General features: G+C 42.8%; 1 protein-coding gene across 1 annotated transcript in view; it reads left to right on the top strand.

Moving 5' to 3' along the window:
- The first annotated feature begins 953 nt into the window (after positions 1–953).
- The window catches only part of LOC121181714 (FERM domain-containing protein 5), a 54551-nt gene continuing 39438 nt past the window's right edge, over positions 954–16066 (top strand). Inside the window, exon 1 of the mRNA XM_041037805.1 lies at positions 954–1352. Coding sequence (XP_040893739.1) covers positions 1251–1352 — 102 coding nt within the window. The 5' untranslated portion in view covers positions 954–1250. The remainder of the gene's footprint in view (positions 1353–16066) is intronic.

The raw sequence follows: 16066 nt of genomic DNA, 5'->3' as shown, positions 1-16066 counted from the left end.
GCAGCCTACACCACTGAGAGTAAAATTCTAACTTCAATTTCTTCTTACAATCAAAACATTAATGAATTGATACCATGAATGTATAGGCGTAAATTTAGTTTAGTGGAAATAAATTAAATGGTAGTAAAATTATACTGCTTTTCCGGAGAACTTCCCCCATAAAACCGTAAAGATCCAAACACGAGTCCCAGTGTATTGTTATTTTCATACCCATGTTCACTGACGGCCGTTTAAATCGCACTAACGACATCTGACCTGCAGGTGGCAGTCGAATACATTCAATACGCACCACATATAACAGAAAGCGTTCAGATAAATAATGCCATGTTTCGCTCTCAGGATGACTTACCTTAAGTTTGAAAAAACAAAACTCTACATTAAAACAAACGTCTAAGAGTGCAGTGACTCATGAGGCCAGTGTTTATTTTTTTTTTGTCAGTCTAGCAGTCCGGTTTTGGTTCCTTTGCAAAGGATTACAATACCAGGAACATGCTCTACCCTTATGATATACTGTCTGTGAGTCTACCCCACAAGATTGATTGCTATAGATGTTTTCTATTCACGTGCAGCTTCTGGCATCCGAGGGGACATTTGATCTTATTTAGGCCTAATCATCACTCCCATAATTATTAATTTACACATCTCAGCCCAAAGAAGTTCAGCTTGATGTTTTCTGGATTTCATGCATTTTTTTTTTATCACTACAGCTTTTGGTTACAATCAGGATAAGGCGCCACACTCATCAACTTTTGTAATATCCCAGTATTTAGTTGTTAGTATTTCATTGACAGAGGCCTCTTTTAAAAGAAAAAAAAATAACCTCAGTAGCATTTGTGTCAGGATAAATTGCGGCGTAAAAAAAAAAAAAAAACAATAGTGGATGTCAGAGCACAGAGAAAATGCCACACACTGCTGTTGGTTCACTTTGACGTCAGTTTTCATTGGGACCCGCCCGCCTGCTCTAGTGGCGGCGGTGAGTGGTGAGAGATAATCCTCGACTCGACCACAGACACACCACAGGGCTGAGCTGCCTCTGGATCTGGATGCTGGCATCCTCGGATTCTGCTCTTAGCACGGGCCCACTGCACGGAAACTTAACGGGACAACAATGGTGCACGCCTCGGCGGCTGAATCCGTGGCTGCTGGTCGCATAGGGGACCGGGGAACGTGGTCAATGTGACATTCACTTGCACGCCGGCGTTCAGTTTATTGTTCTGGTCCTAGACGCAGAGCAGCGATTCTCTGAGAAGATGTTGAGCCGATTCATGAGTGGCAGCATCAGGAATCTTGAGCGGGAATACAGCTGCACCGTCAGACTGCTGGATGATACGGAATATACGTGCACCATTCAGGTTAGTCACCTGTCGACCACAGTTTATTCACTCACAGCACTGAACAGCGCTACAACAATTGTGTCTGACCTGGCAGACAGAAAGCCAGTGTTTGAGCAGCAAGGGGACAGCAAGTGGCTGCATATCCCGCTGCTGGTGTCTGCCAAGAGAATTTGCTGACCCTGAAACAGAAATGTGTGGAATTGTGATTTTTGTCACTTCAAATAACACAAGGCTAAATCAGGGGTATTTACTTCCCTCACGTGACCCGCCATTGCCGGATCCCATCAGTGAATTTGGTGGCAGGCTCTGAGACGCCAGGGAGCTTTGAAGGACAGACATGGCATTTCCCTCAAGCTCAGGTTGATGGGATACCAAAAAGCACACTACATTTTAAAATGTATGACTGTATGGCGTTTTTCTTCTCTGCTTTGTCTTCTAGCTTGAGGTAGTGTTGCTTGCTGGATTATTGCTTTGTTGGTACTAATCACCATTTAGTATTGTTTGCAACATGCAGTTTCCCTTTAATCTTTGACATCAATAATGCACATAGGGTATCCCATTGCAGCTCTGGAGAACATGCCTACTAAGTTGCACAGTGTGGCTCTCGTAGAAGCATAGCCAAAATGTGCTATGTGATGTCGATGCAGGATGTTATCAGTGGGTGGCCACAACATCCTGGTGTGCATTTGTAGCCTTTTTTTCTTCTTCCAACTATTGATATTGTCAGCGAAGACACATTGCTTTGAAAGGTAAAAGCAAGACTAGGCCCTAATATTACAAAATGTCTTTCTCTGCCTTTTGTTTCACTACTACGAGCCTTGCTTTGATGATTGTGCAGTTTCATGTTCATGCTGATTTCATAAAAAGTAGGTGAGAGGGCCTGTCACATCAATTACGACGCAAAACCGCTGCCTTTGTGGATGCCGTGCGCTCGTAGGAAAGGGGTGTAGGGAAATCCTGAGTGAATTCTTTGTCTAGTCAGCAACATGTAGACACACTGAAGTACCTCTATAACATACCAAAGAAACATGTAACCTGCTATGTGGAGCAGTGAAACATTAATAAGACATGCATGTTTTTTTGTCACTTTGATGTCTGTTGCTATCAGCAGGCTGCACTGCAATAACTCCTCTTTTCCACCACGAGCAAACGTGAAATAGATACCGCAGTTACTGTAGGATCGTGACTCTGTGTCCAGGTTGTAAACAGACCTGCATTTCTGCTTGGCGATCTGAGCCAGAGATGGAGCTGGGCCAGACGGACTGTGAAGCCAGCAGGTGTGCTGTTTGCAGCATAGTCGTGTGGTCTGGGTAGCTGACGTCAGCAGGCTGGAAGGAGGGGAGTGGAGTGAAAGAGGAGAACACTCCGGCTCTGCTGTGACTGTCTGGCATCCTGACTATGTTTCTGTCTAACCTGGCCCTGGGCGGGAGCAGGCTGATCCACCTGACCAGCCACATCACTGGAGCTTGTTCCTCATTTAGTTCAAACTTTGCCCTTCCTTCCTTCCAGCCTTCTGGCCTCCCAAAAACCAAAATCACCTAGGATACCAGGACACCTAGACTAGGGAATGCAAAGTAAGAGGCATAACTAGGTCATATATTCTCAGTCTCACACAGTCTCTCTCTCTCTCTCTCTCTCTCTCTCTCTCTCTCTCTCTCTCTCTCTCTTTCTCTCTGTCCTGCTCTGTGTTTCTCTCTTTTCCTCCTACTCTTTTTCACCTTCCTATCCTCTTTCTAGCTCGCTGGGATTTTATTCCCACTAGACCTGTTTCCATTATACTCTGATCCTTTCCGTAAGCCGTTTAATGGGTCCAAATTCAGATTTGCCCCTGGCTTAGGCTAGCCTCCTTCCTTTCTGTGACATTGAGCCAGGTATCAACCTCTTTATTGATGGGGACATCTCCATGGTGTCTGCGTTAACAAAGCCACCTTCAGCAGAAAATAAGCATGCACCGACAACTCTCAAAAGAAGGGCAGGAAATGTGTGCATCTTTTTAAAGCAGTGGCAGCTGTAATGCATGAACTTCAGTTTTGCTTCAATGAATTATGGATCTTCCCTCAATGTTTGGATGGTGGGGGGGGCACTCATCATCACACAGCCCTGTAGATTTAGCGCTCATGTAGTTGCAGGTTGATGGAAGTGTCTGAAATCCTCCTTTGCCCTCAGGCCTCTTCTGCTCTGATTTTAATGCAGTGTTGCAGCACAGAGACTTAACACTGCCTCATATTTTTGTCATGTCTGAATAACAGATAAATCACATCTAAAAGTAAATGCCACATCGTTAATCAGATATCAATATAAATACAGAAGTCGTCTTTCTTTTGTTTGTGCGTCTTTTCCTGTAGAAAAAATTCAAACATTACTCTAATTTAGTTCTGTCAGATGCATTATTGATGACATCTAAAAGCAGGTTGTTTATGCTGAGTTTGCCTTAAAAGTTCCACCTCCTCAGCCTGTGCATATAAAGAAGCCTTACATATTCCTCTCTTACACAGTCAGTTGCCAGTATTTCCTCCAGATCCCCATTCTTAAAATGTGTCTTTGTCTCTTGTCGCACTAAAATGGTTGAAAAGGTTTTTGTGAATTTTGTGTGGGTAGGGGAGGCAGAAAGAGAGAGAGAAAGTCAGTTTCTACAGACATGTGGAAACAGATGCAGATCGACCTTAATTCCACTTTCACTAGTATACATTCTATTAGACATTCAAAAAACCACTGTTGTGCTTCTAATTAATTACGGATTTATTGAATGGTTGTCAGCACAGCGATCGGGCCCCCTCCATTTCAGATACAAAGTTAATTATAGTTTGTACCCTCTGAAACCTGCGACTTCCTGTCATTTTCTGTTAACCGACTTGTTTGAGAAAGCCACAACCACCAGCTTTCAGGGCAGTGTCTCTTAAATCAACTCAAAAGTAAAAAGCCCACAAAAAAATTGGGTGTGCTCTGAAGTCTGTGCTAAGATAATAAAGAGTTAGTGTAGGCCTTTCTGCCCTTTCACTGCTGCAGTGACCAAAATCAATGCTGTACAAGTTCTCCTGAGGTCTGCTAATGTCTTGGTGAAGAGGCTGCCGGGGGATGGTAGCTTATCTGTGTGTGTGTGTGTGTGTGTGTGTCTGTGTGTGTGTGTGTATTGAGGGGTGCTTTACTTTGCTGCCAGGGTCCCAGCTGTTGCTACGGTGACTCCACATTTGCTCTAACAAAATGTGAGATCACTCTCTGGTCAGGCTCTCCCTTCCAAAAGCCCCTGACAAAGACTTGGCCGTTTGCTCTCACAGAAAGGTAATTCATTCACTGAATGCCATTGGAGGGTACCGGTGGTGTGGTGACTGATGCCATGCCCACACCAACCAGGGCAACCCTGACGCACATTCAGACTTGTACCACTTGTGATGCCATTATCATCACAGATATTCTAGACAGTCTTTCTGTAACATTTGAGATGCCCGGATATGCTTGTTGTTAAAGTTCAGCCAATCCACACAAAACTTAAATTAGTGTCTTCAGTTTCAGGGTCTTGGCTTGTTGTGAATCTAGCCTATGCCTAAATGATTCTTTGATACTTTTAAGTACTTGGTCAGATTGGACACATTTCGATTGGCACCAAAAAAATATTGAGGTTCGATACATGAACCTCAGCTGAATTGACTTTGTTTTTCACTGGTTTTGTTTTGTTCTCGCCGACTGTGTCAATGTATTTAAATTGATGCATATCAAAAAAATGAGAAAGAGGACAAAGTAATATTGATTCATCTGTGAATGGATCTCAGTACAAAGATGTTTTATTGTCATTAGAGTTTCAGGCGCAGCGTCCATTGTGACCTCTAAGAGATCCCTTGTGACTGCAGGTGTCTCTCTTTGCTGACTTTACACTGTCAGGACCTTCAGAGGTGGGCTGCACCAGTTCCACTGGGCGTACAATATATCAGCTCGGGTTGAAAGATTGCATGCCTCTGTGTGCTTCTGTGTGCAGGTGTGTGTGCTCGCAGCTCACGGCGGCCGACACACTGTTGCTATGCTTCATATGAATGATTAAAATGTGTGCTAAGTCTGAATGTTTCATGAGGACTAACCTCATGAGAACGTCACTTGTGTTTACCAGCATCACTGCGCACCAGCATCACGATTGGCTGAACCTGTGGCGCATGGCTGGTTGCGATTAAGGATTACATCACTGTAGCATCTATCACAGCAGAGCGGGGCAGGACAGCCCTGGCATGAAGCCCTCTCCAGTCTCTTTCATGGGGATTTGATATGTGGGAACAGCCACTTGCCAGTTACACTCTATCAGTCATGTCTTGTTGATAATGAAAAGAGCTGATGCATCGTGTCAAGGTTGCAAAGGACTGCTCCTCGGTAGCTGCCGCTGGATGTGGTCCTTAATCTCCCCTCTTGTGTTTCACTGCTGTCTCACACACACAGCTCTCGATACTCCAGCGGGGCATAACAGGGAAGTTAAACTCCTCCTGACCTGCACTGGCTTACTGGGATTCATGAAAGAGCTTAGCCGCAGACAAGATGCCAAATGAGTCTTTTGCTGTGCTCTCGTTGAAACATGAGCTTGCTCACATGAACGTTTTCTGTCTGTTTTTCTCTCTCAGAAATGCCATCAGCTCTCATTATTTGTTGCGCTGTCATATCAGGATGCTCAGGCCGCTAAATGTGGGTGCAGAGCTTGTTTGGGTTTGTCTCACCAAATGGCTCTCTCTCTATTCCCAACAGTGTCTCTTTGTGTGTGTGTGTGTGTGTGTGTGTGTGTGTGTGTGTGTGTGTGTGTGTGTGTGTGTGGGCAGGATGGAGAGCAGGCAGGCAGTCTGTCAGTGTGTCGGTAGCAGTCTGCTGAGCCCTCCTTTGTCCTTTCTGGGATGTATTGTGTGATAAAGAGAAACAGAGAGGGGCCTGGGGTTATGCTCCACCTGGAAGCATGAATATTAAACCTCCTACCAGAGCACTATATTCCCTTGGTGATTGGTCTCCTAATGAGAGAAGTGGACAAGACCAGAGCAGGGTTGATGATCCTGCTCCCCTAGCAGGCCACGCTTCACTTTAATAGGAGATAGCCTACAGCCATAGTAATGCAAACAGATTGCACAGCTTGTTGGTGATATTTATATACTTCAGTGGCCTCATAAATGAGTTAACACGGTGCTGTGCAAGTGCAAGTCTTGGTGGGAACTGCGAAAGGGAGAACCTCGGATAGCTTAACTCATTTATAAGGGAAAAAACAGTGTGGAGTTAAGCTTTGATCAGTTACAGATAATGAAGGGTGTTTGTAACCTGCAGTCACGATGCACAGGAGCGACGGACCACCTCAAGCCAGAGAATTAATCAGATAAGAGCTGTCTTCAAACGCTGACCTCAAAAAGTTTGTGGGCTCAATTTGGTATCAAACAGAATTTTAATTGCAGTGTAATGCCAGGCTCAGTACTGTAGGAGTACAATGCACCAGCCTTTTTTTAATATTGCATATCGGGTTATGTTTTATAATGAGTCACGTTTTGTGCAGAGCGGTTTTTGTTGTGTAACTACCCTCATGTTTTTGTTTTGGGACCACAGCATGCCTGATCACAGCTTTGCAGCCAGCTGCTAATGGAGGGCACAAAAATGTGATTTTAAATCAGTTGTGATATAAACTGTAATACGTTTGTTAATAATTATTCTGCGGTGTCTAAACAAATACAGATTTAGAAGGAGAAGGAAATGCTATTGCTGATGTTTTCTCTGTAACTTAATTTTTAGGTCAGCACAGAATATGTTGTTTGAGAAGACTTTTCTACGAAAAGTTAGCAGCTTTGTGACGAGGGTCACTGGGCTGCTATCGATAGTCAGACTATACTTTGCGTCCTCTCCTCTTTACTTCCCCCTTGTTGCTCTGGTCCTGTTTGTCTTTGAGCCTCGGGGCTCTCTGCTCTATGAGAGAATCCAGCCTTTGTTTCGCAGTACTTCAAGGCCTTGTGCCTCTGCAGACTAATGAGGAAACACAGGGAAAAGCTCGTACCACTACACTCTAAGTGAAAAACAGCAAAACTGCAGTTTTTGTCAACTTACGCTGCAACAGCAGGTTAAAATCTATTGATCTCCATTGGATTCTTATTCTTCTATCAGCTGTGTGGGTGTTGTTTAAAATACTTTGTCATGTTTATAAAATGTTTAACAGAGCACACGTACCTTTTGTCTCTGTCAGTCCAACGATGTCGTTAGTTGTGAATAATCATTTGTCACGTTTTCCAATACAAAAGTTGCTTTGTAATGGAGATGAATAATATTGTGGGTGTCATCAGCACTCAGGCCAGGTGCTGAGCCGAAATCAGATTTAGTCTGACAGCTGTCACACTCCAGCCGACAGCCAATAGAGCAGTGAAAGACAGCCAGAGAAGTACTGACAGAGAGCGAGGTAGAGAGATTCATTTCATTTTCAACTCTCAGTTCAGTCTTCATTGTTGCGTCACTTAATTATGATGTCCTGCAAGGGAGCATTTTTTTTTCAACAGGGAGGATGGGGCAGTTTCCTTTATGAGGCATATTTCTCCTTTCTCTCATTTCGTGCTTCCGGTATTTCTCCGTTTCATCCCACTCTCGTCTGCTCCACGGGTCACCTCTCTTTCTCTCAGTCTGTATCATCAGGCGTGTGGTTCTGCTGCACACAGCCTCACTGCAGGGTTTTTTGAGCTAATGATTGCCGTTCCTCCCCTCCTTCTTCAATCTTCCTTTGCCTCCATCTGTGCCACGAGGTCTCGTGTTTTATTTTTCTCCTCAGCAGATTTACCTACACTGTGTGCTCTGTGGGATCTCACCTCTGTGATGTTTTCAGTGTGGTCACTGTTCAGGAAACTGTCTCATCATTTTATCAAACTATTTTCAAGGGCATAATGAGGGCATAATTCTTGCTGTGTTCCAGCTATGCCATTATACAGGTTCCTGCTATGCTATTGCCCATAAAATAAACAAGGAAGCACTTGCTCATACAATAAATAAACATTATTTGATTGATGTTGATTTTCGGCGTGGAATTTTGGAGATAGAGTGTACTCTATTCTTGCTCTGTTGCTTTGGGGAATGAAACATCACAGCTCAGCGTAGAGTTGAACTTGTGTTGCTATTTTCAGTGTGCAGGCCAAGGCGTGTTCCAAGGTTGGCTGTAGCCTCTTGTTTTTAGTGTTCATATAGATTTGTGGTTCACTTGGGTTTCATGAGACAGCTTAATTTCTGGATTTAGGTATATTCATTTGACTTAAAAGATAAGTGTGTGTTTGATAATGTCACATAATGTGTCAAGTAAAAAGGTGTTTTGTGTTGAGCAGACAGAGTTACTGTTTAGTCACAACTTTTTTTCTCCCTATATAAATTGGACTTAAACACTATATATGTGTAGCCCCAGCCTTCACATTGCTCCATTTGAAAAAAAAAAAAAAAACACAACAAAAAACTCCACCAGACGGTGAGTCATGTATAAATAAAACATAAGTATGAAGCTTGCAGACGGAGTGAAGAAGTTCAGCAGCAGATTAAATAATGCACGCAGGTTCCATGTTTAAGCAACATTTGAGGTAGTGTGGCATCTTAATGCCTGGTACATTGAGATTTGATGCGCAATATTAATTTGCCAAGAGCTATATAATAAACAAAAATATTCATGTCGGCAAAAGACCTTCACTGATGAGAGAGGTTAGGCAGGTTACAGCTGGGTGCGGAAGTGATTTGCATGAAGGTGTCTCAGAATGCACAACCTGTCCACTGCACCAGGACAAAGCAAGGTCCCTCTCCTGCAGCTAAGAACAAGACTGTTTAACCACCGAGATTTTGTAATTGCAGAAAATGGTGTGGAAAATTGTGGAAGTGTGTTAACTAGGGATACACCGACCCAGCTATTCCTCTGCTGATAATCAATACCAACCAGAGACATGTTCTCTTTTCCCCAAATTAAAAATCTGCGCACTTCCATGCTTGGAACTCGGAGGGATCATTTTTAATTTCTGCACCACAAAAAAAAACGAGCTTGTCTCCTGCCTGCTGTGCCTGAATTAATGTCACTGATAGTGGAAACTCTGAATTTTTAGACTGTTTTTGGTACAAATCGGTCATGTCATGTCCCGGTCTAATTAAGTGGTACAGTATGATCTGGTGTATCAGACTGGGGCATTGGTGCATAGTGTAAACATGTTAAATGGTCGCACAGATCCAGGCGTCTGAGCTGTCACCCTGGTATTAAAGCTACAACTTGATTTAATTCTCGCTTGCGTCTAATGGGGTCCTTGTTTTTGTCACACATATTAAGCTCTTTCGGGCAAAATTATTGATTGTTGTGAATAACAATAATAATACCATTGACAATAATTTATTGTTGCGAGGAAATGAAGGAGGAGGGGTGTAGCATTTTATTGTGTTCTGCTTGATATTCATAAGGACAAATTAAACATAGTCTCCTGTGAAGCAACTGCAGCTGGCAGGATGCTTTTTTACAGGTCGGTGCTGTTTGCCAGGAGGAAGGTGGCTGATCTTGAGCATTATAGTAGAAGTGGTAACTAAGGAAAGCCATCTGCACTCTCACAAATGAGCATCTAGCTCTAAGAGAAATCCGAGATCCTGTCATCCTGGTACAGATGTGGCTGGGAGCCTGTGAAGAGGGTTACTTGAGCCGCACTTAGAGCACCGAGCTCTGTTCACTCTCTGTGGATTTCACTCCTGCTTTCCGTCACTGTCTTTTATCTCTCTGTTCAAAAGAGCAACAATATGTGCCTTTTTCTCAGGTCTGCCACGGCACGCAGATTGAACAGAGTGTCGTAGTGTAGTGTTGCAACAAGATGTTGAGACGAGGCGGGCTGCTTGTTTTATGGTATTTCACCCTTTGAGTCTTTAATTCATCTAAGTCTAATTTGACACCCACTCCAGATAATTTTCTCCAGAGAAGGAGTTGGGTTTTCCACTGCGTAGATAGATGACAGGCTGAGTTGCTTTATGAGAGTCATTATTTGTGTGTGTGAGCACTGTATGGTTGCATTGTGCGTAACTGTGTGCGTATATATTTGCATGCCATATCATCCATCAGTCAATATTTTATTCCATCTTAGAATCAAATAAAAGCCTGGGTGGCTCCCATTGTTCCACGTGTGTGTCTGGGCCTGCAGATTACACTAACAGCTATTCATGCATGCAGTCAGTCTCCTTTTCCTTTGTGTGTGTGTCAGCGCAGCAGTCAGAAGAGATGAGTGTCTCTGGAGAGGAGATAGATGAGCACACGCAGGAGACAAAGAGGCTGGCCAATGGAAATACACAACAAGCCACAGACACAAAGACAGCTGTCCACTGCAGGTTCTGGGTCAATTCAGAAAAATGTGTTTTTATTAAAAACAATAACAGTACAATCTCTTTGAAATGAAAAGATTGTTTATTTTAAATTTAAACAGTTTCGTTTTGGAATAAGGGCTTACATCTATATGTGCTGACATCCTGTGAGATTTCTTCACTTGGTCATTGCTGAGGTGTAAGCCTGTGAATGCCTGTGACTGTATCTTATATAGTTCAGCTAGGTGACTATAAATGTCTGCATGTGCTGCAGCCAAATTTCACCCTCAGGTGCATTATTAGATTACCATTTTCTATTTAGCATTTTTCTACTGCTCAAAATACATAATTTAATTTCCTAATAGATTAGATTTCAAGATAGATTAGATTTCTTTGGCCTCCTGGGAAGGTAATAATTTTATTTTACAACAGTAAGTTGTAGTAGTAATGTTTTAATAGATCAATGAGCTAATATCAGAGATTATACATGTATTTAATTTCTTGCTATTATAGCTTTTTGTACCTTGAAAACGTTGATTTGTTTTGAGTTATTTGTGTTTTCCGTGACAGTTCCATCAACACTGCTGTTTTTTTTTTTTTTTACTGTCGTGCTGAAGGCAAAAAGAAAAGATAGCTTGTAACATGATTTGCAGAGCAAGCTGCGATGCACTGAGTGTTCTGACAGCTTTCTGTCACAGAAAGATTTCAGCAATTTGTGTTACAGTAGCTCCTCTGTGGGCTCAGACCACACAGGCCAGTCTTCACTCCACACATGCATCAGTGAGCCTACGGCTGCCATGACCTTGTCTCTGCTTCCCTGGTTGTCCTTCCTTGGACCTTTCTTGACAGGTACGGACCACTGCATACTGGGAACAACTCACAAGACCTCCTGTTTTGGCTGAGATGCTCTGACCCAGTCGTCTAGCCATCACAATTTGGCCTTTGTCAAAGTCGCTCAGATCCTTACTCTTGCCCCTTTTGGCTGCTTCCGCCACATCAAGACATCATGTGACTGTTCACTTGCTGCCTAATAAATCCCACCTCCCTGACGGGGAGAGTGGTAATGAGATAATCAGTGTTATTCTCTTCACCTGTCAGTGGTTTTAATGTTGTGGCTGATCGGTGTATATCACATTACGTCTTTGAATTACTCCTGTGGAATGTCTTTCTGATTTGGTCTCTGATTAGCTGGCCAACCTGGAAACCAGCCAGGCTCTGAATCCTAGTGACCAGGACAACCACTGCCTGTCACAACATATTTCCCAGGTGTCCTCCTCCTTTAGCTACAACAGCTGCTGGAAATCAGTTAAGGGGAAAAACATTCTCATTATTCTTGGTTCATTAGGTTGTGTGTCTGGACATATTAGACAACAAACCAAGATAAAGACTTGTTATTTGGGTGTCTCCTCTCCTCTCCCCTCTCTCCTCTCCCCTCCTTAGTGCCCTCTGTCTCCATTTGCTTTCACGCCTCACTGACTTTAGTGGAGAGTGAGTACGTAGTGGACTCAGTCGCTTGCATCTTTTCATTTGCTTCAGAAAATTACATTCTGTGCCCTATGATGTTTGTAATTGTAACAGGAGACTATCCCCACATCTAACACAAGAAAACCACATTAGGAAGAGCGTAAGAGCTGAACAACTGCATTGCTGTCTTGAGGAAAATGGGTTTTCAGGCCAAGTAGTGACATAGATTTAGGGTTTAACAGTTGTGCATATGATTATCAATGTGCATGTCTCTCTGGGGGTGTTTGTGTCATGACTGACTGAATGGAGCATCTGATATCTTACAAACCATCAGATGTACTCTCTTGCTGTCAGTTATGTAAAACTAGAGATGAGCTGTTTTTGTTTATTTGGTTATATTTATTTCAAACCAAATATCAGACTGACGGATCTCAGTGACCACGGGCTGACGCCACCATTGTGATTCATCTTTGTAAAAACTGGATGTGGAATGATTACTTGCTTAAAATCCAAATAGTTTTACATAATGTTCGTGGTTAGACAACACAAACAGTTTGATGCTTGAACATTTGCTGACATGCACAAGGTGCACCTGAGCCTGATGGGAATGCTAATAGTTTTGTAGCTATTTGTGCAAAGTTATTAGGGTTAACCTCTCCGCACCACCATTTAATAGGTGTTGAACTATTTCAGTCTGGAGCAAGGTGGTGGACAAATCAGCCGTCAGATTGACATTGCTGTCCCTAGAGGGACGCGTGGCCAAAAATAACACCAGCATCCTAAGAGTGTCCATTTTTGTGACATGCACCTATACAAGATGTTGTGCTTTCCAGTTTCTAAACTTGTAATTGAAAATGAATGAGGAGAGCTTGAGGGCAAGATGGCTAAAAACCGAGATGATGCTGTAAAAAAGAATGGCCTTCAGATGAAAACATGGCTGCAAACTGACCCTTTAAGCAGTAAATTTGAGAAAAGAATTTGTAGACAACTGTCTCCTTATTTTTCTTGGTCTGTGTGTATGACATGAGCTGTGGTGGCACTGAAAATCTGTAGAATTTGTACAAAGAAAAGACCTAAGGAAATAGTTTTAGCCTTTGGTGGCAGCTCTGTGTCTTTGTTTTGGCTGAGTACACAGACAGAGGTGTGCCATATGGCAGGAGAATAGCAGTCTGGAGGGGATTGTTTCAACAGTGGTGCTTCCTTCTCAATAAATGGTGTTCATGGAGCTCCCCAATGTCCCCAGGGTGGGAGACAGGTGCCGCTGAAGGGAATAAAGGGCTGTTTGCACAGCTACCCAGCACGTCAGGCTCCCAACTCATTTGGAAGGGAAGAGTGATTGTTTGCCCCAGGCCTCTTTGGCATACAGTGCAGCTTCAATAGTTTTATATTATATAGAAGGGTAAGAAGACGGTACAAAAACCTTCACATATCTTCTCAGTCGTTTCTATTTGCATAATATTTTGTAAATGAAATATTCAGCTTTTGGCCTCTTACTTTGGGAGAATTCTTTTATATTCATGTATCATAACAGTCCATGTGTCATAGGAGCTATCCAAATTGGAGTGCAATTAAATGAGGATCGGTCCACTCATATACAGAGATCAATACTTATCCCGTGGGCTGTGGGGATACTGATGATGCTAATGATGCTGTGGTCTGGTTTGTGGTGAGCTTAGCTATTTTTAGCACTAGTCATTCCTCAGTGCAGGTACAGAGAATAAACTCCACAGAGGAGTTGGCCTGGCCACCTCCGCCCACATGCTGCCTCAAGCACAATGCAAAGCTAATGAATCATGAACACATTCTGTGACTATCATTATCTGATCTGTCGGTGCCCTGCGTACAAACGCACTGGGTAGATTCAGTGATATATCTTGGATTGATTGCGTTGCTCACAATGTGCTACAGTTTTGTTGCCTTTCAAACCAGAGGAGTCTTAGAGGTTTACCACGTTATGTAACATGTAGCCTATGGCCTCCTTCTCTGATCGAAGGCTCACAACAAGGCACAAAGCAGATGCTCCAGTTGATGTTTTTCTTTTTTTTTTTTTTTTTTTTTTTTTTTAAGGTTTATCCAGTGACAGCATTCGTGGTATAACAACAACACATGAACAAGATTCAACACAGCAAACATCTCATCAGCAGTAAAGCTGACTTATAGCTTACCAGTGTAGTGTTCAGAGAGAGGAAGAGACAAGTTTCCCTCCTGAGTGAGTTGCTGAGTTTTGCTGCAGCATCCTCATTGACCACTTCTCTCACTCCTGGCTCCTCCGGGCCTTCCTTGAACGCCTTTTATACAGTAGGCATTAACTGGCCTCTATAATTAATGAGGGTAGCTAACTGAAGAGTGGCAGCAGAGCTTTATGGAAAGCCCCCTGGAGTGCCCTTCAGGACATCCCATTACCCACCTCCTCTGGTGGGAACAATCGCAGCCTGTCGTTGTTGGCTTGGTAATGATGCATTGTGGTGACAGTCATGGCTGAGGAGTGCTGTTGGTCTGTAGGAGGTGCAATTAAACTGAGATTATTCTACATTATATCTACAAATCTGGTATAATTGTTGTCAGTACATTATTTGATTTAGAAGAGCACTTGTATTTGTCGTGTACTTTTTACTCTATCACTAGTCTTTATAAGATTGATTCTTAGTCGTTCTATAGAAATGTTTTGATCTGTGCACAAGGACATCATTAAAAAGAAACTTGTAAAGCAGGATTAACAGTCTCCATTTCAACTATCAGGGAAGTGATCGGATTGTAAGATGATGTGGGACTTTCTCTGTTATTTTGCAATAATTACATCATTTCCTCAGCCAGGCTGTGTCTTAAAGTTGCAAGTGGCTAAATAATAGATGAATGAATATGTAAGAGCTATGTACTTGCTACCACCATGTACTGAGGATGTTGGATATTCAGACAGTAGTATACTTTCCCAGGAAATTGGCAGTGCGGTCCAAGTTACAGAAATGAAACTAAATGTAGGCCACTTCTCTTTGACCAAAGCCAAAGTTGATTTTTTGCTAATTTGACAGAAATCAACATATTGCCTGTCTTTGATATTTCACTGAGATTTGAACTTTCATCTTTTCGAGCTGTAGAGCGGGCAAAATATGAGTGTTTGAATCTTTGCCAAGGCTGTGCCCTTCTGCGAATGGTGCAGTAATTACCACCCAGCTGTCAGCTGATGTTTACTCTGTGACACTTGGCCAGACTTTGCAGTCAATACTTCACAGCCCACTTCATTCACTGGAGACAGCACCTTGATTTGATTTATCATGGAGACTCTTGTCTTGGAATCAGAGCACACAAGACGAGGACTGTGAAGGGGCGAAAATTCATGTGTGTTTTGTTTGGCTTTTCTTACAGCAAAATAGTCCTTTCTTCCTGTTAAGACAAGTCAAAATATCTGATGTGAAAAATGTATATTAGTATCCCTTTTCAACTTATTGCTAAATAATACATATATCTTCTATGTCCATCTCAAAGGCGCATATCTTTTTTTAATACCTCAGTCAAGCTTTCTGCTGTGCAATGTCACAACTCTGTGATTATATTGTCAAACACCCTGGCTGTATTAAATCCAATCTGAGTCGTCCATCCCCTCCAGTAAAAGCTTACCCAGTGCACAGCCTTTGCTGGAAAGGTATATTCCGCTTCTTACACCCATGTCCATAATGCATGTGCATTAGCATCTTTCTCTGGCTCCGCCTGGCTGACTGCTGGCCCACGTGACTTTTGGTGGCTTTTAGATAAATAAGATGATGTAATTATTTATACTGTGTATAACATACTGTGAGTTTTTTTTTAATGTATGTGATGCCAAAGACTCCTTCTGGACATAGGGCGGTCATGTGAACTTGTGAACACCATACCACGGTCCTCAGAGGCAGGTTTGGTTTACACCTGCGTTGCACAAGACAGTCTGTTTTGGAACAATCTGCTCCTTTTCTGTCACAACTGGACAGCTAGTTACCAGTAACAAATAGTGATGC

This window comes from Toxotes jaculatrix, chromosome 5 (genome assembly GCF_017976425.1).
Source record: "Toxotes jaculatrix isolate fToxJac2 chromosome 5, fToxJac2.pri, whole genome shotgun sequence".
Taxonomy (NCBI): Eukaryota; Metazoa; Chordata; class Actinopteri; family Toxotidae; genus Toxotes; species Toxotes jaculatrix.
Note: the sequence above shows the minus strand (reverse complement) of the source record. Positions and strands in the feature narration are given on the sequence as shown.